Genomic DNA, 24,940 nt, shown 5'->3' with positions numbered 1-24,940 from the left:
GTCGGATAAATGTGAAGATAAGCACGTCAGATATGACAAAGCAAGCAGGTTTGAAGTCACCGAATCCAGAAGATGCGAGGAAAAGTTGTGTTCGTCGATGAATGTTCGAATGTTCAAAAGCAATTATCTCTGAAAATACAGAGATTTTACGCCAGCAATTCCAAATGACAACCACCGCCACGATCGTCGATGAAGTCGAGAAACCTCGACCCAAGGTGCATCGAGCGCTCCTTGCTCAGATTCGTCCAACAGGGCAGAGTCCCTGGCATCTTACACACGCTCATTCCCATCCTCCTTTGCGCCCGGACCAAGTTTTGATAAAAACCTCTTATGTCGCTCTCAACCCTTTCGATTGGCAGGGAGTGGCATTTAAATACGGAATAGGAGAGGGAGCAAAAGTCATGGGTAGAGATGGAGCGGGAAAGATTGTAGGTGTCGGAGAAGACGTCAAGAATTTTAAGTTGGGGGATCGAGTGAGTATATGCATCCGCCTCGCGTGCCATGACGGACATCTCACTGTGTTCTTAGGTCTGGTTCTGCGCCAATTCTTCTGCATCGCACACCGGAGCATTCCAAGAATATTCGGTTCACTTCGCTGCAGAAGTCGGTCACACACCTGACCACTTATCCGACCAGGAAGCGGCTACACTTGGGACCGGACTGATCACAGCTGGGGTCGCATTGTTCAGGACTCTCGGCATACCACTCGAAGCGTTGAAGGGAGATGGCCGGACAGCAAGAGAAAAGAACGCGGCCTGGATGTTGATTTGGGGAGGTGCCGGAATAACCGGTGTATACTTGATACAGCTTGCCCGTCTACTTGGATACAGGATCATATGTTCCGCTTCGCCTGTGAACCATGAGTACATACGGTCACTCGGAGCAGATGTAGTTTTGGACCGATGGTCTGACTCAAACGAGCTGTTGAAGCAGATCAGGGAGGTCTCGAAGGATGATGTGAGTAGAGTGTTCACCATCTACAAATAACACCGAAGCCATGTCTGACTGATCGCTTTGCGACAGGTACGCATCGCCGTGGACAACGTCGGAAGCACAACAGCCACCCTCTGTCAAGAGGTGCTGCGAGGCTCGCGGACATGGCGGGAACAGGCAAACTTTGAGACTCACAACGACGATACCGCTCCAGGAAGACTCGTCCCTCTAGCAGGTTCACCGAAGGTCGCTATCGATGAGACAGACGCTGTGCGCAAGGTCGATTCGCTACGTATCAGTTTTTCAACCACCTTTTATGGTCATCCAGATTTCAGCCGAGCGTTGCTGGAGAGGTTCGACGATCTGTTGAAGAAGAAGAAATTGTCACCCGCTCGTTCGCAGCTCGTCCCCGGAGGTCTATACGGGATTGAGAAGGGTTTGGACGATCTGAGACACGGTCGCGTACAAGGTGGATTCAAGCTAGTGGCCCGTCTGGCAGATACACCGACAGAGATCAATATCACTGGGAAGCGGGAAAGGGCCGCAGACGAAGGCGAAGGCGAAGCCGAGCACGTCAGCGACAAGCGGGTTAGGGAGGACCAAGGGGAAGCGAGTGCGAATCCGATCAAACGTGTTAAGAAGAGTATCTCGGGTAAACAAGTGGAATCACCAGTGGAATCAGGGAAGCATTCGGTCATCAAAGTATAGCATGGAGCATCGTGTAGTGTCGAGCATTGTTGTAGCATATGATGAAAACGTGAGATCAGCGGCATGCACTGTCTGCGCTAGAGGACGATCTTCACTTGCCTTATGGCCAAAGGGGATAACTGGTGTACGGGTCTTTCAGATACATGCTGTTCCGACGGCTCACAGGCTTATCAATCAAGTTCATGCGCTGATAGTATATGTTGATGACTGATGAGTGACTAAGCCATGCGCCGGTGACAAGAAGGGTGCACACGAAGCTTTGCAGACGGTCCTGCTGACTGAACGCTTGTGTATAAATGATCATGCTAGCGAGTACATTTCTTCTCCTTCACGCTTCACGTCAGGTTCACTTTCTTACAAGTTTTGATCCAACATGTCAAAGGTCGCAATCCTGTTCGGTCTTGGGCCTCGAATCGGGCAAGCTGTTGTCAACAAGTTCCTCAGAGAGGGATACAAGGTAGCAACGGTCTCAAGAGCTCAGAAAACTTCGGAAGACTCCAACAGCTTTCACGTCATGGCAGACTTAGCTGATCCATCAAGCGTCGAACCTGTCTTTAAACGAGTCCAAGAACGATGGGGATCCCCAAGCGTCGTAATCTACAATGGTCAGTATTTTTCACGATGGCCATGAACGGCTGACTGACAAATTGTCTTGCTTAGCTGCCGCATACACTCCAACACCCATCAATCCGCTTTCCGCTACTGTAGCCGAGCTCAATAAAGACTTGAACATCAATACAGTATCTGCGTATGCCGCTGCGTCGATAGGATACTCTCTCAACAAGGAAGTGACATTCTTGTACACAGGTAACGGCCTGAACAGCATGGTCATTCTTCCATTGACCACGGCTGGTGTCGGTAAATCAGGAACCGCTCATTGGATTCAAGCTGCAGCGAAGGCTGACCATCTCCGACCTGCAACGTAAGCTTGTCATTGCGAACCGCACTTGATCTCTTGCTTACTATGAAATGCGCGATGACAGATTTTACTATGTCGACCAGCGTCATTTAGACGGGACGGTCGCAGGCGGAGACGTCGATGGCGAAGCTCACGCAGAAGAATTCCTCAAGCTGGTCAATCAAAAGGAGCAGGGCGATCCTATTCACGTCTTTCGAGCATAGACACACGTATCTCAAGCCCTGGTCCCTACTTATCGCGCTATGCACTACTTTGAGTCTCTCACATGGTCCGAACTGTACAGAAAGGGGTTTGTGTACGGGCTACATGCCGATGCCCCTTGCCACGACCAGTTACGTAACGAGTGCACACTCCACCTTGTCACCCTTCGATCATTTTACGATTGATAAGCATATGCAGATATGAGTAATTGTTTATTCAGCAGTATCCAGCACCTTGATTAGTCATCTTTACTCCTTCTCAAAGTGGGAGGCGACATACGACGGCGTGGTGCACATATAACAGTCAGTTGGACTGACATGCGGCTGAGCAACATGCGTCGTCATCTTCTCCACCCGTTGACAAGTTCAATAACGTCATGTCCAAGATAGCCCTCATCTTAGGCTCAGGTGCTCGCATTGGCCAAGCAGTCGCCAACAAATTCAGCTCAGCCGGATATCGTGTCGCTACCGTCTCTCGAACCCCTCGAACATACGACAAGGACACCCTAGTTCATCTTACAGCCGATTTCAACGATCCTGCATCTATCGAGCCAATCTTTGATCAGGTTGAGGAATTGTGGGGCAAATCACCTGATGTCGTTGTATACAATGGTAAGCGCGGGTTATCATTAGGTATAACTGCATACTCCAAAGCTGAACTCATCTTCTACAGCCTACTCCTTCGCATTCACTCCATCCGGTCCACTCAGTGCAGAGATCGGCGAGCTTGCGAAAAGCTTGAACGGCAACACAGTATCCCCTTATTCTGCTGCTCAAATTGCCCATGCTAGAAATGGGGGCGTGACATTCATTTACACCGGCAACGCGTTGAACACCTTGGTGGATCCAAACCTTACTACTCTGGGGGTTGGCAAGTCAGCCTCGGCTCATTGGATACAGGCTGCAGCAAAGGCGGAACAATTGAGACCAGCGAAGTGAGTATCCTTGTAGTCGTTTTATATGCGGGACAAAGCTAATGTGACACGTTAGGTTCTACTACTGCGATCAACGTACGCCTGAGGGCAAGCCATGTTATACAGGGTTGAAGGGGGAAGCTCACGCGGACCTGTATCTGAGGCTCGCGCAAGAAGAGGAACAAGGAGATCCCATTGTGATATTCCGAGCGTAGACCTTGCCGTGCATGCTGGTTTTGGACGAACATGAATTATACAAAATATCGCTATGATTAGCAGCTTGTTTGAGCAGCTGTAATTCAATTACAACACAGAAGTCATCTTCCCCGCAGTTTTACAATGAGCCCCTAAGATTCAGCAGCAGTAGAATCAAGAAGAGGATGGTGATACCCAACATCACTGGATTTTCCGGTATCTCGCCCGCATATTGCAAAAGCGTTTTCCCCACTTTCTCATTCACGGTATCCTCGGGCAGAACAGGATCCTCCTCATGTTTGATCTCCACTTCCTCCTTGTCCATTCCTTCGAACTCCTCCGGATGGTCTTTGACCCAGCTCGTCATAGCCTTGATCAGTTGCTGATGATGTTCCTTCTGACCTTTGATTACTGCTGGGGTGATAGTCCCTTTCAGCATGGACGATGATGACCAGTCGACCTGGGTAGTACAATGTATCTTGGTAGCTTGTTTGTTATTGAGAGAGTCGTGGGTCAGACATGTCCTTGTCCGGATCTTAAAGCTGCCGATGTGCGGTCAGTATTCGTGAGTTTTGCGTTGACAGGGGAATGGCCACTTACTTTTTACCCGTGGGGACATCAGGTGTTTGTGTTTCCGACACGATCTCATACGCTTTCTGTGGATCGGCGATTACTATGATTTCTGATCCATTACAGCTAGAACTCTTCGGGCCGATAGAGTTATTCTATGGGCAGATTCGTGGGTCAGGAATGCGGTGCGACACAGAGTAAAAGAGAGGGACTGTCCGCAAGGACAGCTTAGGATGGGATGACTCACCATATGCATCGTGTAGTTCAAAGTCCGGCGTTGATTTCCTTCACTCCCGTCCTTCTCCCATTCGGATATCTTGAGATCTGCGAAGGAAGTCAGTCGGAGCCGCCAGCGTGCATATCGCAAAGTGACGCACCTGTCAGACCCTTGTCAGTCGTGTAGAAGTGATTGGTGAAATCGCGATTATGGTATAGCAAGTTGAAAGTTTGATCCAGGTCTAACGGGAATTTCACATTCAGAGCTAGCTCCTTGAACCTCTCGCCTGATCCTTTAGTTATGATGGGTATCGGCCCCGATCCATCTCCAGATCCCACTATTTGCTCCTCCTCTTGCCCATCCATGTCCTCCAAATCTATGTTCTCCGATTCGAGACCCTCTGCATCGACAAACGCCTTGAATCTATCCGGTGCTCGTACTCTCCAACACTCTACGAGTGCGTCATATAGACTATCCCGGTTCCACAAGCTGCCGTAGCCATAGTGCTGCTCAACCCATTCGTCGTTGTCATCCAGCTCTCGGACCCGAACATAGACCGCATTCTGAATCCACTTGGCTGTGGTGCCTTTCTTTATGCTAACAACGTCGGATAACGCATGGACTTTCATGGTGATAATGCCTAATATATTGGAGCGAAAGCAGAGATGATAGCGTGTAAGACAGAGTCGGCCGTGAATGAGGATGGACGCTTGTAGGTCCGCTGCTTGAGTAGCAATTATAGTCATGTAGTCGTCAGGCAGTGGGAAGGAATGGGCAGTTGCTGGATCTGCGCCGAAAGATGTGAGCGGTTCCAAGTCCATCCGTTTGGTAAAATTCTTCTCAAACTCCGTCTGCCTTTGATCTAAATTACTGTCGCTGGCCTTTCCACTAACAGCTGTGACGAAGGATTGAGATGCGGAGGAGAGGGCAGAGGTGGATGTCATCGCCGAGGCGGCTGAGCGTGTTTCCAAGTCAATACGGTACAGGTGCGTTCAAGACAGTTGGGATAAGAGCAGGCATGATACTCACTGGTGCCGATAGATATTCCGCGAGACCTCGTCGTGGAACCATTTTGGGTGGGCTGAAGACTCTCCGTCGAAGTGGATGGGATGGATTGTTCTTGTGCTGTCTCGACGGTTGTCATAGCTGGGCAAGGCTGACCTGGGCACGATATCGGAAAATAGAGTCGGTGTATAGTAGAGGGTCCGATACAATTAAGCTTGAGATTCGTGGACTGAGACTTCAGTTATCAGTGAACTACAAGCAGTCGACGGAGAACACATGAAGCAATCTCCAAGCTTACAAGTAGAACGAGAAGACGTCATTATTATAGTTACTTGGAATCGAGGGAATGTCACATGCCGAGACACCCCTGAGTACGAGATTTATCGCTAACCTCCGTTGTTGACAAACTCGTCCGTAATCCGTACGAATGGTTCGTCACCGAGGACGGAGAGGGAGAAGGACACGTAGTTGATATTCCTGCAAAACCATTTACCCTTTCCATGCCATACTATCATACTATCATCATCGCCATCGTCACCATCATCACCATCGTCACCATCGTCATCGTCATCGGTTCAGAGGAGACGTCACGTGGTGAACACGTGCGAGCGCCGCCCATCGGCCTTTGTGCAGCTTTCTTCTTCATGCTATAATATCTCTTTCTTGCATGCACACCATTCCAAATCACATATAGCTATTACAACTTGGATTCCCTCGATCTAGCTCGTCGCTGTCCATCGTCCAGCTCCTTCAAGAAGATCTGAGATGCGTTTTCCGCAATGAGCAAGACTACACTCGTCGTATTGGTGCCAACGTTTGACGGACAAATTGACAAATCTGACAAGCACATCAGTGTGCCATCGGTCTAGGATCGGCTGTGAAGACTCACCAGCTACCTTCAATCTCTTCACACCGTGCACACTTAATTTGGCATCGACTACACCACCCACTTCTCGCTTCTTCATTGCACAAGTACCGATGGAATGATATGCAGTAGCGACGTTCTCCCTCACATAGTCCTCGATAGCTTTATCGTCTTCTGGAGAATATGGAATGCTATCGTCTTCAACTGGTTTATCAGTCCTGTTTGGATCGTCAGATGATCTGAGGCGGGCAGGGGATTTGGGATCGAATCGTGGGTGAGAGTCGGGCTCTTCTCCCTCGTAAAAAGGCAAACGTCTACTGAATTCTCGCTGCCTAGAAATGTCGATCACATCAGTTGGATCGCCTTCGTACGATACCTTCCCCGATGAGACTCACTTCTTATAATACCACACATGAACAGGTAGATCCTCAGGTCTGGTCAAAAATCCAGTAGTGGCTATGGGAGGGGCGAATGGATCAGGGGAGGAGATGTGGATAGAACCTCGGGAAGCGGGATCTGAACAAGTGTCAGGAGATCGATCGATTAGCCTTACAAGTCGGAGAGACTAGTAAGTCGCTTACAATTATGGAAACCACCTATACAAAAGTATTTTCCGCTAGGGGGAGGTCGATACGAATAGAAGTACGGAAGAATCACTGCGGTCCGTGAGCATCGAATGAGCATATTTACAAGAGGTACATCAGCAGATTCCGATCTTGGCTCACCGTTAGAACAAAGGGGCTTGTCCACCTTCCCAGCGCCAATCCGCTTCCAGTATGTCTTGAACTCCCTGCCCATCGAGTCAATCTCGCTTTCGGTCGGTCTGATCTTCATCCCATAATCGAAGCCATTACTTGCAGCGATACCTCTCCCGGTGCGGTCATACTCCGCATCTATGGGGCCCTTGACACTGTCGACACCTCTGGCATACTCGTCGAAAGGTTCATACGCTCCCTCAGTAGCCCGATACATTGGGCAGATCAGCTAGAATATCGTTAGTTAGCATCCCATCGAGCTAAGAGAGCTTCGACATACCTGATGATCATCGAGATCGTGTCCGACACCTGGTAGATCGACGTTGACTGCGACACCCGCTTTCTTCAAAATCTCTGGACTTCCGATCCCACTTCTCTCCAAGACTGCGGGCGATCCTAAAGCTCCGCAAGTCACCACAACCATTCTGTTACCCTTGACATCCTTGATGTATCTCTCTTTCTTGCCAAATGCAGTTGAAGGCTGCCCATCGCCAATGACCTTTACTCCTACTGCGGTTGATCCTTCCAGTAGAACTTTGTCGATGGTCACACCCGTCACAACAATTAGATTCTTAGCTTTTGTCGGGTGCAGATACGCATCAGCTACATTGGATCGCCTCCCGTCGCGGGTGATAAGTTTTGGCTGTACATTTCTTATTAGCTGTGAGCACGATCAGCGTTGAATGTAATCTACCTGGCGGCCAACTACATCACCAGGATAGGGAGGCTCAGCGCTAGTCTTCCCAAACTACACACTTCAAACTCACAACCATGTCCAGTGCGGTAATTCGTTATATTGTCGCATTCTTCCGCATCCTTGAGGACCAGTCGACAAGCCTTGGCGTATGCATCGCCGTATGATACGACATGCCTGTGTGCATGGTCATCAGAGCTGAGGCAGACGGGTATACAGCGTGAAAGGTGAAAGATGACTGCTCACCCTCCTTGTGACACCTCGAATACACCTTCATCGCTGTGAGGTGAGCTTCCAGGTTTTTCGGGACTGGAATAGTGTATAGACTGTGAAACATGGCATGAGCATGCAGTTCATACAGAAGATGTATGCGGACGCACTTTGCGAATGAGTGGCTCCAAATCCGCATATGCCCATCCGGGCTGTTTCCAATCATCAAAGTCGGAAGCAGCGGGAGTGTTATACATCTGTGCAATTAGGTCAGCGTCGTTGCGAATGAGCTTTCTGCTTCGGCCATCGTAGGCAGAACATTAACGCGATTGGACTAACCAATGTGTTGATACTTGTTCCCCCTCTACCATGATGAGAACGGATCAGCCATCAATGTTTACGGTGTCTGATCATTGCACTGATTAGACTGACCCTAAAATATTTCCTACCGGTATTCTTGGCTGGCGTCCACCCAGCTTCTGTTCTGGCTCACAATCAAGCCATCTTACTACGTAGAGATAGGCACTTCAGTCGCCCGTGGAAGGAAGAAAGGACTTGTACGAACAATATGGGTTTTGCTGAAAGAGCCAAAACAGACTGTCGAGTGGACCTACAATATGACCGTCAGCAATGTCACGCGCAGCTATTGATAGGGCATCGAAGAACTTACGCTTAAGTCGGTCCACATTCCTGTTATCAGCTCCCTGTTCTAGGAGTAGTACAGACAGGTCTGGTCGAGCTTCGGCCAGACGGGTAGCGATTACACAGCCAGCTCCTCCACCTGTAATGATCTCTCTACTTCAACTACGTGTTCGAGGTGTATATCATCCGCGCGAGCTTACCTCCGCATATGATGACATCTGCCTGATCCGGACACACGTTGGTGATCTGCATGATGTTGCGATGATCCTGGCTGGGATGGCAGACGAGAAAGAATTGAGATACATATAGAATATATAGTACATGTCATCTGCGTCCAATTCTCGGCGGAAGATCGATCCTCGGGATGATCCTGGACCGAAATGGACCGGTCAATTTGCACACCGGTCAAAACACAAAACTTTGTACGGTACCGGTGGGCCTGTTAGTTGCAGAATTAGATGTGAGAACGCAATCATTGAAGCTGAATATACGAATATACATACGCGATTTGCTACTAGATTATACTTGTTATTTGACGAGCTATATTATTGCAATGGGGAAATGTGCTGTCTCAGGCAGAAAAATCATAAGATGCCCATAAAACCTGAGGTGGCGAGTCCGGTCCAAAGATCTGCCTGTCCAGTTGACCCCATTCTGGGTGATTAATACCATCAACCCATTGCTGCGGTTCGATGACTAAACATCCGTATTTCTCAACGTATCCGTTACCTTGACTGGCTTTTACCGGAATTGTCCCATTCTGACCTCCGCAGCTGTAGATCTGTAAACTTTGTTGATTTGTGCGTAATGTGAGGGTGATCCCAGAATCGGCAGAGGTCATCTGAAGCACAGGAGCAGACGCATCTTCGGCTGAAGAGTATGGAGGTCGATCCAGAATGAAAGCGTTGTCGATACTGGTGCATCCCTCACCACATTGCTGCGAGTACAAAGCGCCCTCGTATATCTGCTTTGGGGCTGTGAAGTTGAGCGGCACCGATGGTGATTGCCAGGGGTTTTTGACCGACGACAGACCTCCAGTAGGTACCAGAATTGAATCGATATCGATGATGCGATCGGAGTAGGGCATATGCAACGTGTCATTCAGCACAGTTGGCGATTGGAAGGCACCAAGATTCCAGTAAATGTGGGTAGAGAGCATAATTGGAGTATAATCGTCCAGAGAGACCGAGACAATTCTGGTGGTCAGACGAGGTGGTGATGTGACAGTATAGGTCACATGGGTGAGCTATACGAGAGGGTCAGAAGTGGGTCGAATAAAACATAACGGAAGGAGCTCACCACTGCACCAGGGAAGCCTTGTTCACCGCTCGGATCGAGGAGTGTGAAGGTAACACTCGACGTATTGTATTGAGTCAAGGTCCAATTCCGCTAAGCAGATGTCTTAGCCTCTAGCAAACATGCGTTCGCTGAGAAGCCACTCACCGCATCATAGCCCATAGTACCGCCGTGCAGCGTATTCTCTCCGTCATGCTCGTTTGCAGGTACATGGTATTCTGTGTCTCCGACGGTGAAAGTCCCGTTCTTGATGCGGTTGGCGTATCTCCTGTCACGGTTGTCAGCAAGAGTCGTGAGGATTTTACTGAATGATCAAACGCGAATCGCTCACCCTACGATCGCGCCAAAATAGGTGTGATTGGTCGCTGTGTCCTGCACGTATTGTGCAGGATCATCGTAACCTACCACGACATCTCTAGGGGTGTTGTTCTTGTCGTGCACATATAGGCTGGTGATTCGAGCCCCGTATGGGATGAATGTTGCGTTGATACCGTAGGCGTAGATTGTGTATGGTTGAAGAGCATCGTTATTGGCCAGCACCGAAGACGCTCCAAAGGCAATGATTGTCAAGATCGTAGAAAGTAGACCCATCTTGAACACAGGATGACCAGCTTCGATTCTCTGAGTATCCTGCTAGGTCATCGGTCGTCCTTATATACCCCCTTCGACAGCTCACCCTCTTCCCCAGATTGCAGCACCAGGAACCCGACAAAGGTTTTTTCTGACCCCAGCGGGGCAAAGTAGTATCGTCATCTACGGCTAGATCAGGAACGAGCGGACGAATGGAAACAATCAGATATACAGGCGAGCTCCCAGTCTTGGGAAAGATAGTAGTCCTCAGAGATCGGCTAGCGGTTCTTGATGCACGTGACGACGCTACGAGATGCTATTCTGGGAAGTTTCTTCGTATGACCGCATGCAAACATCGCCTGGTGACGGGCCGATTACGAGACTGATATCGTGTGCAGTAGCGGGGTGTACATCCGCGGCGGATAGAATCGGTCGTGTCCCCAATAGAAATTTCATCAATGTACAAGGTGTGATTGATGCATGATGTCACTGTATTTCTTGCTGGAGACCGTAATAACTAAGATAGCTCAAATGGTATATTTCCACTCAACATGTTCCACCTGTTCTTCCAAGCTTTCGACCTGACTTTCCTTCCTCCTGCTCAACCGTCTATTCGACAATCGATATTGAACATGCTGAATTATCGAGGTCAACAGCCCAAGACTGACCAGACAAAGGCAGACCTTGAATCCTCGCTTGTACAATGGCGCATCGTCGCCCCGAAGGAGCTGACTGCCAACTAATGCGCCAGAATTCGCCGCCATGATGAAAAGCGCCATAGCGATAGACCTTTCTTGCGGGCTCTTACAGTTCAGGGAAAGCCAAGTAGCATTGATGGGCTACACGAGTGTAACATATGCCATTAGTCACGACAACGGTACCTGAGATAGAATTATACTTACATGCGAAGGAATCGAGAAGCCTTGCACCATGATCTGCAGACCGTATTTGAGCCATCTATCTGTTGACAGAGACTTTTGTTGGAACGCAACCCAGAATGCCCAAACAAGAGTCAGTCCTGTGATAACCACGGGTCCTCGAATACGGGTCCGGTCCGAGAAGAAACCAAATGACGCAGTAGTAACCAAGCCGATCCAGCCCGAGACCGAAGAAAGCGCATTGGCAGTAAGAGCTGAACAACAAAGGATCATTAGTCTGTTCTCGCTGATTTCCGTGACCCCACTCACTATCGAAGTTGAAACCTTTGATCAAGCTCGGACCGTAAGTGCCCAAAGCCCCCGTCTGAGAGATGAGGCAGATGGCTATCAAGACATGTGGCCAGATTCTCCAATTCGAGAGAGTCCCGATGATGTCCTTGATGGTTATCTGGTGACTCGAACGCTTGTTCTTTTCATCATCTTTGACCATTCGTGCGACAAGGATCTCTTCTTGTCGAGGAGACCAGAGACGGATCGGCAAAAAGAGCGACGTGGGCGTGTGTGGCGATGCGGGAAGAAATAGCAATAGTAGGACAGCAACAAACAGGGCCATACAACCTTCCACGATCATGAGCCACTGCCATCCTTTGTGTTGAGGATATCGTGTTCCCATGGGCAAGATGGCGTAGGCGAGGAGTCCGGAGGTAGCTGTGGCCAGACCGTTTCCGATGAAAAAGATGGAGTTCCTTGTCGCTAATTCCGATCGCTTATAAAAGGTTGAGATTATGAATAAAGCACCTGAGAGGAATCGATGAGCTACTAATGGTACCGAGAGGGGCTTTTGAGGGGACTGCTTTTGACTCACCTGGGATATATCCACACTCCGTCACGCCCAACATGATTCTAGTAGCGAGATATCCGCCGTAGCCCTTTTGGAATGCTTGCAAGGTTCCGACGAGGCCAAAGGCAAGGACTTGGAAGGAGATCCAAATCTACCCCATACTCAGCATCCATACGATCATCACTGGAAGTCGTGGATGACTCACTCTTGGCCCCACTCGCTGCAGCATATAGTTAGACGGAATCTCAAGTAGAATGATACCGAGGTATAGAAGTGATTGACCAGTGTTGAACTGATCTTGGGTGATGCCAACTGACTTCAAAAAGCCGTCTGTCAAAGCATTGGAGATATTGCCACGTTCGAGTTGAAAGACGTAGAAGCCGAGGAAGAGCAGAGGTAGAACGAAGAAATCGATCTTTCGGACTACTGCTCGCTCTTCTACTTCTGTCCAGGTGAGCTCATTCCCACTGGTGTTCTCTAACGAAGCGCTGGATAGAGGAGTTTCGATGCCGACCAAGCTTTTCTCATCGGGCGACCCAGGTATGGGGGATGGTCCCTGAGAGGTATGTAGAACGCTGGTCATTTTTGTGCGAGTATGAAGATGCTTCTCTGAAAAGAAGGGAAGAGGATTAACCTGAGTTCGCTTTCACACTGCGCTCTTATAACACTTTCATAGGAGAGAACATGACAGGCCATTGTACTGAACCTTTCTCGGCGCGAACCCCATTTGCAAGAGTGCGCAATAGCACGTCTTGCTTCGAGCTGTCTTGGCCACATTTGCCAAATCATCGACTCCTTGCTCTCTGCTCTCTGACCTACGCAACGATGCTTGTCCCCGTCAAGCTGTTCTTATAATCGTAACAATGCTTTTGGCAAGATCGACTGGTCACACATTGACAGAGTACGTCTTCAACGTAGAATCGCCAATCGCGAACTATTATCTGGAATTTCGATCAATTATCTGGAATTCCTGCTATCTCGGCATGCGAGGTGAAGACGTGATTCTCTTATAGCATATGATATTCTCTGTCTGGGCATGGTCTTCGCATCGAAAAGAGCTGTGTAGATAACAAAACTTTGATGCGATTGCGCAATGTGGCTAATGATCACGCCATCTCGCGTGAGCTCGGTATTCGGCCTGCCCGAAGAACCGGTAACCCGAAAGCGTCAAGGACCGTTATCTATATACATGAATGCATGTTTTCGATGTCATTTGCGAATGACAGCTTTCCGCATCTCTGTCATACGTCCTCGTTCGCATTCAGCATGTCCAAACAACCAAACTTTCTCATAGTCAGTGAAAGCCCAGGAATCATTCATCTGTCACGCTAATGCCCGCCTTGGCACCAGATCCTGGCGGATGATTTAGGCTTCAGTGACATCGGCGCGTTCGGATCGGAGGCGAGTGAGCATTTTATGCATGGCCTCGACACAAGTTGACCATAATTGTAGATAAGAACTCCAAATCTGGACAAATTAGCGCGGAATGGGCTTCGTCAGACTGGTTTCCACACCGCTTCGGCATGCTCGCCGACCCGGTAAGCATAATCTGCGGGATGGACTTCAGGCGGCTGACGTCATGATACAGTTCAATGCTCATGAGTGGGACCGACAACCATTTGTGAGTGTCTGTCGGACTGAAATAAGTGGGCATGAGGAGCTGAAATGAAGTATAGGGCCGGACTCGGTCAAATGGCGGAGAACATTGCTCGAGATCCATTCTACCAAGGCCACAAGGGTTACGAAGGCATGCTGAATGACGTGAGTTTAAAGTTACGCGGCTGCCAAGTGGCAGTGATGACTTATCTGGGCGATTGTAGCGCGTCGCAGCCTTGCCTGAGATTCTGTCTGATGCCGGATACGAGACCATTATGTCGGGTAAGTGAGCTCATTTGACATTCTTGACGAGACTGATCCGTTTGATGATGCAAAGGCAAATGGCATCTGGGTCTTCCGAAACATGCTCAGCCTCACGCTCGAGGCTTCCAAAAGGTGTTCGGACTTCTGCCAGGAGCCGGAAATCACTGTAAGTCGATGGCTGGATGCTAATGTTACATCCGCTGACAGCCATATGCTTCCCGCGTAGACTTGTATGAACCTTTCCTCGAAGATCAGACACCAGCTATGAAGTTTCTCCCGCCTCTTTACGTCGAAGGAGCTGAACAAATCTCGCATAAAGACATACCTCAACCGTTTTACTCGTCGACTTACTTCACCGAACGTATGCTGGGCTTCCTGAAGGAGAGGGATACAAACAAGCCTTTCTTTGCGTATCTACCTTATACGGCACCTCATTGTGAGCGGGAGCACGGTACAAGTGAGTTGCTTATCGCTGACGCAAACAACATTTCTAAGGGCCACTCCAAGCGCCGGACGAGGAAGTTGCCAAATACAAAGGCCGATACGATGCAGGACCGGAAGCCTTGAGATTAGAAAGACTGCAAAGATTGAAAGAATTAGGGCTGGTCTCGGAAGACGTGAGCACAGGCGTCACCTGGATTATTGCTGTCAGCTGATCATATCATGTGCAGGTCCAACCCCATCCGATCATGAGTCCGTATGGTTATAAATCGTGGGATGAGCTCACTTCTGAAGAGCGAGCTGTCAGTGCTAAAAAGATGGAAGTGTATGCTGCGATGGTGACGGTTATGGACAAGGAGATCGGAAGGGTGGTAAGCCTGCTCGAAGAACGAGGAGAATTGGACAACACTTTCATTTTCTTCTCGAGCGACAATGGAGCCGAAGGTGCTTTGTAAGTTACAATGTACTGTGTCCGGGAATCTCGCTGAAAGGTGTGACAGACTTGAGGCTATTCCTGTCATGGGTGAGATGATCCAGAGGACGGTCGAGAGGTTCTTTGACAATAGCATAGAAAATATTGGTCGGGGAGATTCGGTAAGCAGGATTACCCGCACCAGTCAGTCCAAGCTAATACATGGAAAGTGGACATACCTTGGACCTCACTGGGGACAAGCTGCGACCGCCCCGTCAAAGATGTATAAGGCTTGGGCTACGGAAGGTGGTATACGATGCCCGAGTATCATTCATTACCCTCATCTGGGCGGTCTGCTGAAATCAAACAACACTGTCACGCACGAATTCACAACAATAATGGACATATTGCCGACCGTTGTAAGTGTGCTTCGCGCGTTAGTAAACGACGTGGCCAGACATTGATCGTGTGAGTTTTGTAGCTCGAACTCGCAGGGGTCCAGCACCCAGGAGATGAGTTCAGAGGTCGAAAGGTGCATAAGCCGAGGGGAAAGTCGTGGGTGTCGTGGCTGGCAGGTCAAGAGAAGGAAGTCCATGATGAGAATGCGGTGCATGGGTGGGAATGTACGTGCTTCATCTCTTGCATTGTACAGCGCTGATTTCATGAGGGCAGTGTTCGGTCAAGCTGCCATACGCCAAGGCAGATGGAAAGCGGTTTGGCTGCCACCGCCTACCGGGAGTGACGAATGGTTGTTGTTTGATCTTGAAGCTGGTAAGTGAATTGATCGAATGGGTGTAAGCTCGATGGCTTACTAAAAGTCCAATGCAGATCCCGGAGAGACGAAGAATCTCGCCAAAGACAATCCCGAAAAACTGCAACAACTCGTGGCATTCTGGCATGAATACGAGGCCGAGACCGGTACAATAGTAAACATGAGCAATCCAGCTGGTACAGGCTTTGGTAGGAGTACAGGTATAAGCTGGGACGACTGGGGACACTAGTTTGTAGATTAAAGGACATCGGGTCACGTAGAAATTCACTACCAAGTAGCTGCGAAAAAGCGAGCGTCTTTACACGCGATTCATCCAGCGACATGCACCTCTACTAAATACTCGACCTGTCAGACAATTATCAAGAAAGCTTATGATGTTGATAGTAGAAGTATACAATCGTCAATCGGAACCAAAATCACCTAATCAAGTCACCCTCTTTTTTTTTGACAGAGAATAATGTATTACCGCAACGCTTTGGAGGTTATTGCAAACAACAGAGCCTCTCAGTCGACTCTCTATCGGTGTCTCATCCTCCTGCCGATTCCCTGCCAGCTCTTTCACGATGTCCCAGGCAGTCGTCAGATCTCGAGCCTTGCATCGAGATCGTCCTCGACATGAGTCTTGTAGCCCTTCCACTTTCTGAGAGGCACTCTGTCAACAAACATTTCATGGATTTCTGCAGGAGATCGGCCCATCGACTCAGGCATAATGAAGAAGGCGAGGATGGTGCCACTGAGAACATCTCGTCAGTCTTTCCGTCTTTTTACTGGAACATGAAATGTGTTTTGACGTACGGAATACCGAGTCCAATGAATAAGAAAGCGGTCTTCACGACCCACTTTTTCAACATAAGCGGAACAGTGAAGTTGAACATGATAGCGTACCTGTTGATGGTCATGACCTTTTAGTATGGCAAGCTGATGAATGCTGGCGATGATGATCGATGTCACTCACAAGTTGCAGTAGGCCAAACCCCATCCGGTAGCTTTTGCCCTGAATCGCTGTTCGGGCATCTCTGATAAGTATGCGTAGGAGGTCGAAGACTGGAAAGTGTTGAAGAAATTGGCTGTGACACCACCGAACACCAGAACTGCTCCCAATTTTGCGTTGGCGTAGTCGAAGCAACCAACGATACTGATGAGCAACATGCCCGCGGCAGCACCAGAAAAGCCGATCAAGGTCATGCGCCTTCTTCCGATCTTGTCGACCAACGTAGCGTCTAGGATGACGGACAACAAGCTGACGCAGCCCAAGATCACCGTGACATTGAAGGGGTTCTTGTTCCCGGCTAAAGAGAAGAAGTAGGCCGAGTAAGAGGAGAAGATGGATAAACCGATGAATTGTTGAAGGACCTGGAGTACGTCCCGTCGAGAAACTTCAGCGCATGGCAAGCAGCTACTAGGGGAGTTACTCACTTTCGGCCAAGAACCGATAAGGAATCGTTTACCATTCAAGCCTTTGAAAATCGCCAAAGTACCTTCCGCTGCCGCTTCGCGATCCCATTCTCGCTGCTTCTCGATTGTGGCCGCGATGATAGCGAGTTCGCCGTCAATATCGTAATCGGGGATTCCGGAGAACTTCTTTTCCAATACGGCTCGAGCTTTATCGAACTTGCCTTTGCTCGCCAACCACCCTTTCATCGTTTCTAATCATCAGCGCACGTACACGGATCTTGAGTGTGGCGTAACTTACAAGGAGACTCTGGCAGGAACACGAAGATCAAGATACTCAAGCCGATCATACCAAATTGAGTGTAAATGAGGCTTTTATAATCGAGCGGGTTCGACTTGGATCTGACATTGAGTGCGATCGATGCTAGAAGGCCTCCGAGGGAAAACCATCTATGGAGACATGAGTCATAGCAGACGCGTCACATTTGGCGGTTTCACTCACAGACTGTAAGCCACGATAAGGAAACCTCTTATCTGGGATGGAGCGTGCTCGTTGATATACTAGTTATGTTGTGTCTCAGTAAAATCGTCTGTAAAGCATTGAAAAGTTGCAGTGAACTGAACTCACAACTGGTAGGGTCGCTTGCACCGCTCCGATTCCGATGCCACCGATCAATTTGGCAATAGTCCATACGTACTAGAAGCAACGCGACCTCCAACTCAGTCCATGCACCGATCAAAAAGATGGTGGGAGTTGACTTACCCATACATTGGCGACCGACTCAACAATCACAGACTGTACAAGCAGGATTGGTGATCAACGACTTGACAGAGAAATTGGGTCCGGCTAGCTTCAACTTACGACTGTCAAGATGACCATGAAGACGTACATGGCGCCCTTTCTTCCGATAAAGTCTGAGACGAAGGGGATCGTGAATTGACCAATGACCTGACCGGCACTATGAAGATAGCATGATCAGGATTGGTTTCATTGTCAGCTGCGAGAAGCAAGACTAAATTTACCTGAAAATCCCTCCGAAACTAGAGACCCAAGGTGGATCCAGAGCTGATGCGCCTTTGGCGAACTCTTTGATAAAACCTTTGTTGGCTATGATACTGGCAGCCATCTGCGCATTCGAGTAAGTCAGTTTTCTCGAACGACACTTCCAGACCGTCAAGACCACTCACCTGGTTTTGGTATCCTATAACAAGTTTTGGCATCGAAGTCAGCATGCTGTGGCGCTAGAATGCGGACAATATTCGTTTTGACTCACCATCCGTGACTGCAGCAAAGCCTGCGAATCCACATACTAAGATTGAACGCCAGAAGGTGGACAATGACTGCGACAAAGACATCTTATCGAGAGAAGATTTAAGCTGAACTCGCTGTCCAGCGTGGACGGCGTTGATCTTCTCCTCGACGATGTCAACATGATCGGTGGTATAGTGTTGCTGAAGCTGGTTGACATCTTCAGCGTGAGCCACTTGGGCTTTGCCTTCGACGGTGAGATCATTAGCAGCGCTCATGATTCACTATAATATGTTATCGAAGATCGTGTAAATCTGGCGGGACCGCTTCGTGTCATTTGGAAGAACGCCAGTATTATATATGTAAACGAGGCACAGATGTTTCGAGCTAGCGAGTTGCGGGGATCCTTGGTGACCCCTCAGGCAAGCTGGAGATCCCAAACATCGATCGTCGTTGAATGTCCCGGATCTCACCGGAGAGCAACCCGAGAAAACTGGACAGGCTTTCTTATTGTGAACGGCGCTAAGAGCTACCGTCCGACATCGGTACGGGAAATACACTCCTTCGGCCTGGTCGGCTCCGTATCAAGTAGTACGACACGCTCACGCAGTCCGTCACGGGCTTTCAGGTCTTCGTGCAGGATTGCTCCAGAAAAACAGTATGCATTCCTCGGCGACTCATGTAAATTCCTACTGCGCGAGGACAATACTTACGCAATCAGAAAATCACATGCAGCTGCCAAATTTCTGTAACGGGAGAAATTGACGGCCCGTACCTCAATCAGTGCCTGGGCTTGAATCTTTGCTTCCGACATCTTTTCGCTGGCGTCACGTATTTTTGTATTGTTTCCAATCACCAGCCGATTTTTCCGGCACATCTTCTCTGTCTTCTGGCTCTTCTCGCTCCTCAGTCGCTGAAATCTCCATATAAACCCCAGGGGCGCTATTCTGCGCAGCAATCAAAATATTGACGCCCGAACTCCGGCTCCGAAGACTCCACAAAATGCGATCTCGATCATCCGACATCGGTGTGGACACCCCCCCTGCTCTCGGGATGACCGGTCCGCATCAGACTCCACTGTCTGCTGACCAAAGTCAGTCAGAAAGGTCAGCGAAAAAGCTCGGTCCCAACACATCTTTCAATTACAACAGGACTTGGACTCTACCATAAAGATTGAAGCGGATCTGCAAGACTTTTCACAGCCGAGTGAAGGGCATTCAGATCACAATGACCGGCTATCCACGTACTACAGAGGCGGTGAACTTCCCTCTTTTACCAAGTATCGTGAGTGTTTGTCTCTCTTAACTGTGATTGTCGAGGAACCACTTCGCTGACAACGAAGGTAGACGGAGCGTCGTCTGAAACTTTTTAACGAAGGTCACTATGCCTCCCAAAACCTTACTTCGGCCCTGGATCGAGCAAGGGTGGACGGGAATAAGGCTGTCCGTATGACATTGTGGTCCGCTCCCGGACTAGAGAAACCCGCATTCGAGGAAGCTACCGCTCAACTCAAGTCGAGCAAGACCAAAGAGTACCAGAAGGGGGATTGGTTGGGACCTAGTTGGACGAATCATTGGGTTGCAGTAGATCTGACAATTCCGGAGGAGTGGAAGAAGCTCGAAGAGCCAGTGATCTGTGAGGTTGACCGACAAGACATAGTGATGAGGCATTGATGTCTGTTTTGTCACAGTCGAGTTCGATCCAGGATGTGAGGCGATGATTTATACAACCGAGGGTCATCCATTGCACGGTGAGCTGAATCAGCAGTATTTCGAGGTTTATCCGCTCACATGCTCGCAGCGATCACTGGCGGTCCGAATTCAAGCAAAGACGGTGTGATCGGTGACCAAGAGGACAGACGTGTAGAGCATATCATACCTCGAGCAGCCGTTGAATCGGGTCGTTATGAGTGTATCATAGAGATTTCGGTCAACGGAATGTTTGGATTAGGATTGAATGGCTTCAGGCATCAACAACCGGATGTGAGTCTTAGGGTAGACATTCTTCACCGCTGAAAGCTGAGCTTTGAGCATAATAGATGAACGTTTCCTTCCAACTGGCTCTCGCCGACATCGTCCTATGCCGCTCAGAGGCACGAGCGTTGCAGATCGACTTTCAAATCCTCAGCCAGATCGGCACCCACCCGAACAGCGAAGGCTCGAGTATGTCGCGTCGAGCCTTACGAGCTAGTAACGAGATCATGAATGAGTTCCGGCGGACAGAGGGGGATGATCAGGACGGATCGCTGGACAGGAGGATACGCCGATGCAGAGAGATCGGCTGGGAGGTCCTAGGCGCGTTGGACGAACAGGGAATCAAAGAACTAGCTACAAGCAATCACAAAGCTCACGATGACGCAAGGATTTGGGGAATTGGGCACTGGTGAGTGCCAGCTCGATCTTGTCTTGGTTGGGTGTACGGTCAATGATCACACTAATCTTCTCATCGTCGCTCATTAGTCACATCGACACAGCATGGCTCTGGACATACAGTCAATCCCAACAAAAGGTTGCTCGTTCATGGTCAACGCAGATCGATCTCATCGAACGCTTCCCTAATCATCATTTCGCTGCCTCATCGGCTCAGCAATACTACTGGTTGGAGACCCTGTACCCTTCGCTATTCCAGTCAGTCGCTGAGCAAATCAAAGCGGGTCATTTCCATCCCGTAGGAGGCGCTTGGCTTGAGCACGATTGTCTATTGCCATCCGGTGAAAGTCTTTGTCGTCAATATCTATATGGACAGCGATACTTTATGGAGAAGTTTGGAGTAAGATGCAGGGAAGCTTGGTGTCCGGATACATTCGGTTATTGCTCGGCTTTGCCGCAAATCCTGAGGCTTGCTGGGATTGACTACTTCTTCACTCAGAAGGTGGGTTCTCGGCCCTCTATGACATGTCGCTCGTTGTGTTGCACCTCCGCAAAAAACATCGCTGACATTCCCACAGCTGAGTTGGAACAACATCAACCTCTTCCCTCATTCCACCTTCAATTGGATCGGCTTGGACGGAAGTCAGGTTCTTACACATATGACACCAGTCGACACCTACAATGCGTCGGGAAACTACAAGGAGCTCGTGAAGGGCGCTACGAAGAACAAGAATCTCGGTGTCACCGATGAATGCTTGTTGCTTTTCGGAAATGGTGATGGAGGAGGAGGTCCTACTCCGTTGATGCTGAACAAAGTATGTCCTGAGGAGATCAAGTTACATGTGTGAGCTGAATCCATGTTGTGATCTCATAGCTTCAAAGACTTGAATCGGCAGCGAACCACAATCCCGAAATGCCGTCTTTCAAGATCGGTAAAGTCTCTGATTTCTTCGATAATCTCTGCGAAAAGACTCAGAATGGGAGACTGCTTCCTACTTGGAGGGGCGAGCTGTACTTTGAACTCCATCGTGGTGTAGGTACACTCGCTGCTGTAGTCGTCTTCGGGAGACTAATGATTAATGGGTTTTGCTTGCAGATATACACAAGTCAGGAAGGGTTGAAGAAGGGTAATCGACGAATGGAGAAGCTTCTGCGGGATGTTGAGTATTACGCAACGCTGGCTTCTCTCCAGAATGATAAATACGTGTACCCTAGGTAAGTCATCATACACGAAAGACATGAGAACAAGTGCTGATGTCGACCCAACAGAGACGAGCTAGAAGACATTTGGCGAGATGTACTTCTCAACCAATTTCATGACGTCTTACCTGGAACAAGCATCCGCATGGCTGTCGACGATGCGTTGGACATTTACGAACGGCGGATAGCACAAACCGAAAAGCTATTGGAGAACGCTTTAACTGCCCTTCTTCCCGATTCCTCCGTCGCAAACGGTAACATACCCGATAGCAGCGAGTCCACTGTCATCCTTGACCCCATCCGACAACCAAGAACCGAAGTCATCTCGATTACGGATGGTCCATCCAAGTCTGGATCCATCACCACCCAGAAAGGTTCATCGGATAACTGGCTTGGGCTGGTCCAAACCGATCATTTCGGCATCGGTCATCTGATCTCAGCGGATAATACGATTCCTCCTTCCGTTGAGCAGCAAGGGGATGCCTTTGTTCTCAGCAATAAATTCCTCAAGCTCACCATCACCCAAGGTCGGATCACAAGCCTCATAGATAGAACTTTGGACCGAGAACTCATCCTTGCTGGACCTGGAGCGGACACAGCTGGTCTGATGTTATACGAGGATTTCCCGTTGGCTTATGACGCCTGGGATACTGAGATATACCACCTCGACTGTGGAACCGCTTTGCTGTTTGACAAGGTATCGATCGTTGAAGAGGGACCGCTGAGGGCATCCATCCAGACTGAATCCACTTTCGGGAAGAGCAAAATCACTCTGAAGGTAAGTCACCAATATGCAAAGGCTGCGTTGTCAACTGGCGATGCTGACTCACCTACGGAATAGTTTTCCCTCGACGCGACTACCCCAGAAGCAGCTCGCACGGCTATCAGAGTAGATGTTCACGTCGATTGGCACGAGAAGCATAAGTTCCTCAAGTGTGAGTTGTTGTCGTTGCTCGTTGGGCAATTCTGCTGAGCCCTTGTTGTATAGTTGCTCTTCCGGTGGATATCCATTCCGCAAATGCGACCTACGGCACTCAGTACGGATTGATCGAAAGACCGACCCATCGAAACACTACGATTGAGCAGGCCAAGTTCGAAGTCTGCGGTCATATGTGCGGGGATCTGAGTGAGCCTGGATACGGCGTGACTATAGCGAGTGACTTCAAGTACGGCTACGCCGTGGAGGGCAATACGATGAGGTGGGTACGGTGTGGTGTTGAGAACATGACCGAGTCACTGATCACCCCTTAATCACATGACAGACTCTCGATGTTACGCTCAGCCACTGCACCCGATCCTGAACAAGATCAAGGTGAACACGACTTCTCTTTCGCCATCATCCCTCATCGCGACAGATTTGTCGAGAGTGGGGTTTACAAAGACGCGATGCGATTCACCAATGAGCTCTACCAGAGAACAATCTCCAATAAATCGCTAGACGGTCTCCGCAAGATACAGTTCAATATCTTAGGCGAGCGGAGTGAGACTCTCATACTCGATACCGTAAAACGTGGTGAAGACGATGCGAAAGAAGGGAAGAGGACCGTCGTTTTGCGGATCTTCGAGAGTCAAGGTGCCAGGGCAAAGGGCGTGTTGAGAGTGTGAGTTGTTCTCTTCGACTTGCGTATTTTGATACTGACGCCAATGCGATAGCGAGGGAGTCAGCGCTCGCGCTCTGAATTGGGTCAACATACTCGAGGAGCGGATGCTGGATGAAGGTGAACCGCGATGGAGGGAAGTCGACGATAGCTCGATCGAGGTGGATCTATCGTTCCGAGGGTTTGAAGTGAAGACTTTGCAATTAATACTGTGATATTAGCGATAGAGCAATTGCATGCGATGGAAATATCTATACCCAAGGAGCGTTCCAATTGCAGATCTCCTGAACTGAACCGCATCGAGATGGGTACCCCTCTACTAATTTCGCGGAGAACATTGGATACTCGCGGAGGGCGATGGGGGGGGGGGTTACATCCCCGTTCGGTCGGCGGGGCATTTCCCACCCTAGCGCACATGCCTGTGTTTCGGCCTGGACCGGTGCAGAACAGCTCTGGGATGCCGGGAAAAATACTGGCCCAGCTCTGGGATGCATAGGGAAGGAATGAGGAAACATTTTCAGGCGGTCCCGAGTTGACCCCCCAGCGGCGGGATCAAATTTTGGGTGACCGACTTGGGGGTCAACTCTGGCCATGCATGCATTCTTCTCATGGGTTAGGGGGTTACAAGGGGTTCCCGGGGCGGGGGTTTTCTGCCTGAGGGACTTTTGAGAAAAACGATCGATGGCATCTTGTAGAGATTTAAAAACGCTACGGGGATCTGTAGCTTGATTTTCTCCAGCCGCTTTTTGTGACGAGCTACAGAGGAAACGGTGCTATGGTGGGGCACTTCCCATTGCGCGCTTTTGGGGGGCGGACTTAAAGGAGTGACTGATGCATAAGGCATATAACTAACTACTGGATACATACTGAGAGACCACTAGAGGTTGGGAAAGACCTCCTGCATGGAGAACAAGTTCTCATAGTGCTCATCGACAAGGGAGAGAGCGATGTAACCTTTGCCATCCGCGGCTGAGCCGGTTCTCATCCAGGTGAAGTTGCCATCAGCCATCTTGCCGAGGACAGCAATACCGATCTTGTAAGCTGAGCAGAGAGCTTGAATGGTGAGGTGATCTCCCCAGGGTTAGGGGGTTAGGGGGTTACAAGGGGTTTAGGGGTTAGGGGGTTAGGGGGGTTAGGGGGTTAGGGGGGTTAGGGGTTAGGGGGTTAGTTAGGGGTTGGGGTTAGGGGTTGGGGTTAGGGGTTGGGGTTAGGGGTTAGGGGTTGGGGGTTAGGGG

At 49.5% G+C, this 24,940-nt stretch overlaps 10 protein-coding genes across 10 annotated transcripts; 5 read left to right on the top strand and 5 right to left on the bottom strand.

The window, feature by feature from the left end:
* Positions 1-164: 164 nt before the first annotated feature.
* Positions 165-1,641, top strand: I303_103276 (uncharacterized protein; the record flags this gene model as incomplete). The annotated part of the gene is made up of 3 exons (XM_065968734.1): positions 165-473; positions 529-957; positions 1,024-1,641. The coding sequence occupies 3 exons, from the start codon at positions 165-167 to the stop codon at positions 1,639-1,641; spliced, it is 1,356 nt and encodes a 451-aa protein (XP_065824806.1).
* Positions 1,642-2,014: 373 nt separating this feature from the next.
* Positions 2,015-2,763, top strand: I303_103275 (uncharacterized protein; the record flags this gene model as incomplete). Its single annotated transcript, XM_018406621.1, has 3 exons — positions 2,015-2,246; positions 2,302-2,563; positions 2,625-2,763. 3 exons carry the CDS (start codon positions 2,015-2,017, stop codon positions 2,761-2,763), a joined length of 633 nt encoding a protein of 210 aa, XP_018263429.1.
* Positions 2,764-3,137: 374 nt separating this feature from the next.
* On the top strand, positions 3,138-3,889 carry I303_103274 (uncharacterized protein; the record flags this gene model as incomplete). Its single annotated transcript, XM_018406620.1, has 3 exons — positions 3,138-3,372; positions 3,434-3,695; positions 3,751-3,889. 3 exons carry the CDS (start codon positions 3,138-3,140, stop codon positions 3,887-3,889), a joined length of 636 nt encoding a protein of 211 aa, XP_018263428.1.
* Positions 3,890-4,008: 119 nt separating this feature from the next.
* Positions 4,009-5,800, bottom strand: I303_103273 (uncharacterized protein; the record flags this gene model as incomplete). Its single annotated transcript, XM_018406619.1, has 5 exons — positions 4,009-4,411; positions 4,470-4,594; positions 4,687-4,763; positions 4,817-5,611; positions 5,686-5,800. 5 exons carry the CDS (start codon positions 5,798-5,800, stop codon positions 4,009-4,011), a joined length of 1,515 nt encoding a protein of 504 aa, XP_018263427.1.
* Positions 5,801-6,358: 558 nt separating this feature from the next.
* Positions 6,359-9,079, bottom strand: I303_103272 (uncharacterized protein; the record flags this gene model as incomplete). Its single annotated transcript, XM_065968733.1, has 14 exons — positions 6,359-6,498; positions 6,551-6,858; positions 6,922-7,042; positions 7,108-7,182; positions 7,252-7,510; positions 7,562-7,924; positions 8,038-8,152; positions 8,222-8,301; positions 8,356-8,442; positions 8,525-8,549; positions 8,618-8,693; positions 8,751-8,795; positions 8,856-8,966; positions 9,028-9,079. The coding sequence occupies 14 exons, from the start codon at positions 9,077-9,079 to the stop codon at positions 6,359-6,361; spliced, it is 1,857 nt and encodes a 618-aa protein (XP_065824805.1).
* A 319-nt stretch (positions 9,080-9,398) lies between these two features.
* I303_103271 (uncharacterized protein) lies at positions 9,399-10,714 on the bottom strand (the record flags this gene model as incomplete). Its single annotated transcript, XM_018406617.1, has 4 exons — positions 9,399-10,073; positions 10,127-10,216; positions 10,271-10,391; positions 10,455-10,714. 4 exons carry the CDS (start codon positions 10,712-10,714, stop codon positions 9,399-9,401), a joined length of 1,146 nt encoding a protein of 381 aa, XP_018263425.1.
* Positions 10,715-11,220: 506 nt separating this feature from the next.
* On the bottom strand, positions 11,221-12,995 carry I303_103270 (uncharacterized protein; the record flags this gene model as incomplete). Its single annotated transcript, XM_018406616.1, has 5 exons — positions 11,221-11,532; positions 11,596-11,825; positions 11,881-12,369; positions 12,437-12,563; positions 12,618-12,995. 5 exons carry the CDS (start codon positions 12,993-12,995, stop codon positions 11,221-11,223), a joined length of 1,536 nt encoding a protein of 511 aa, XP_018263424.1.
* Positions 12,996-13,678: 683 nt separating this feature from the next.
* I303_103269 (uncharacterized protein) lies at positions 13,679-16,126 on the top strand (the record flags this gene model as incomplete). The annotated part of the gene is made up of 15 exons (XM_065968732.1): positions 13,679-13,705; positions 13,763-13,813; positions 13,865-13,950; positions 14,001-14,033; positions 14,089-14,173; positions 14,233-14,290; positions 14,346-14,438; positions 14,499-14,708; positions 14,768-14,889; positions 14,944-15,164; positions 15,214-15,307; positions 15,356-15,544; positions 15,607-15,748; positions 15,798-15,896; positions 15,954-16,126. 15 exons carry the CDS (start codon positions 13,679-13,681, stop codon positions 16,124-16,126), a joined length of 1,683 nt encoding a protein of 560 aa, XP_065824804.1.
* A 350-nt stretch (positions 16,127-16,476) lies between these two features.
* I303_103268 (uncharacterized protein) lies at positions 16,477-18,816 on the bottom strand (the record flags this gene model as incomplete). Its single annotated transcript, XM_018406614.1, has 12 exons — positions 16,477-16,630; positions 16,693-16,782; positions 16,853-17,250; positions 17,314-17,531; positions 17,591-17,739; positions 17,792-17,850; positions 17,918-17,986; positions 18,053-18,085; positions 18,152-18,248; positions 18,313-18,416; positions 18,478-18,491; positions 18,564-18,816. 12 exons carry the CDS (start codon positions 18,814-18,816, stop codon positions 16,477-16,479), a joined length of 1,638 nt encoding a protein of 545 aa, XP_018263422.1.
* A 949-nt stretch (positions 18,817-19,765) lies between these two features.
* Positions 19,766-23,920, top strand: I303_103267 (uncharacterized protein; the record flags this gene model as incomplete). Its single annotated transcript, XM_065968731.1, has 14 exons — positions 19,766-19,822; positions 19,885-20,173; positions 20,229-20,288; positions 20,339-20,520; positions 20,577-20,920; positions 20,998-21,409; positions 21,486-21,722; positions 21,782-21,940; positions 22,004-22,122; positions 22,177-22,885; positions 22,949-23,042; positions 23,096-23,306; positions 23,370-23,708; positions 23,761-23,920. 14 exons carry the CDS (start codon positions 19,766-19,768, stop codon positions 23,918-23,920), a joined length of 3,372 nt encoding a protein of 1,123 aa, XP_065824803.1.
* Between the last annotated feature and the right edge of the window lie 1,020 nt (positions 23,921-24,940).

The sequence above is a fragment of the Kwoniella dejecticola genome, chromosome 4, assembly GCF_000512565.2.
Source record: "Kwoniella dejecticola CBS 10117 chromosome 4, complete sequence".
NCBI lineage: Eukaryota > Fungi > Basidiomycota > Tremellomycetes > Tremellales > Cryptococcaceae > Kwoniella > Kwoniella dejecticola.
The sequence above is the reverse complement of the archived record's forward strand: the minus strand, read 5'-3'. Positions and strand labels throughout refer to the sequence as shown.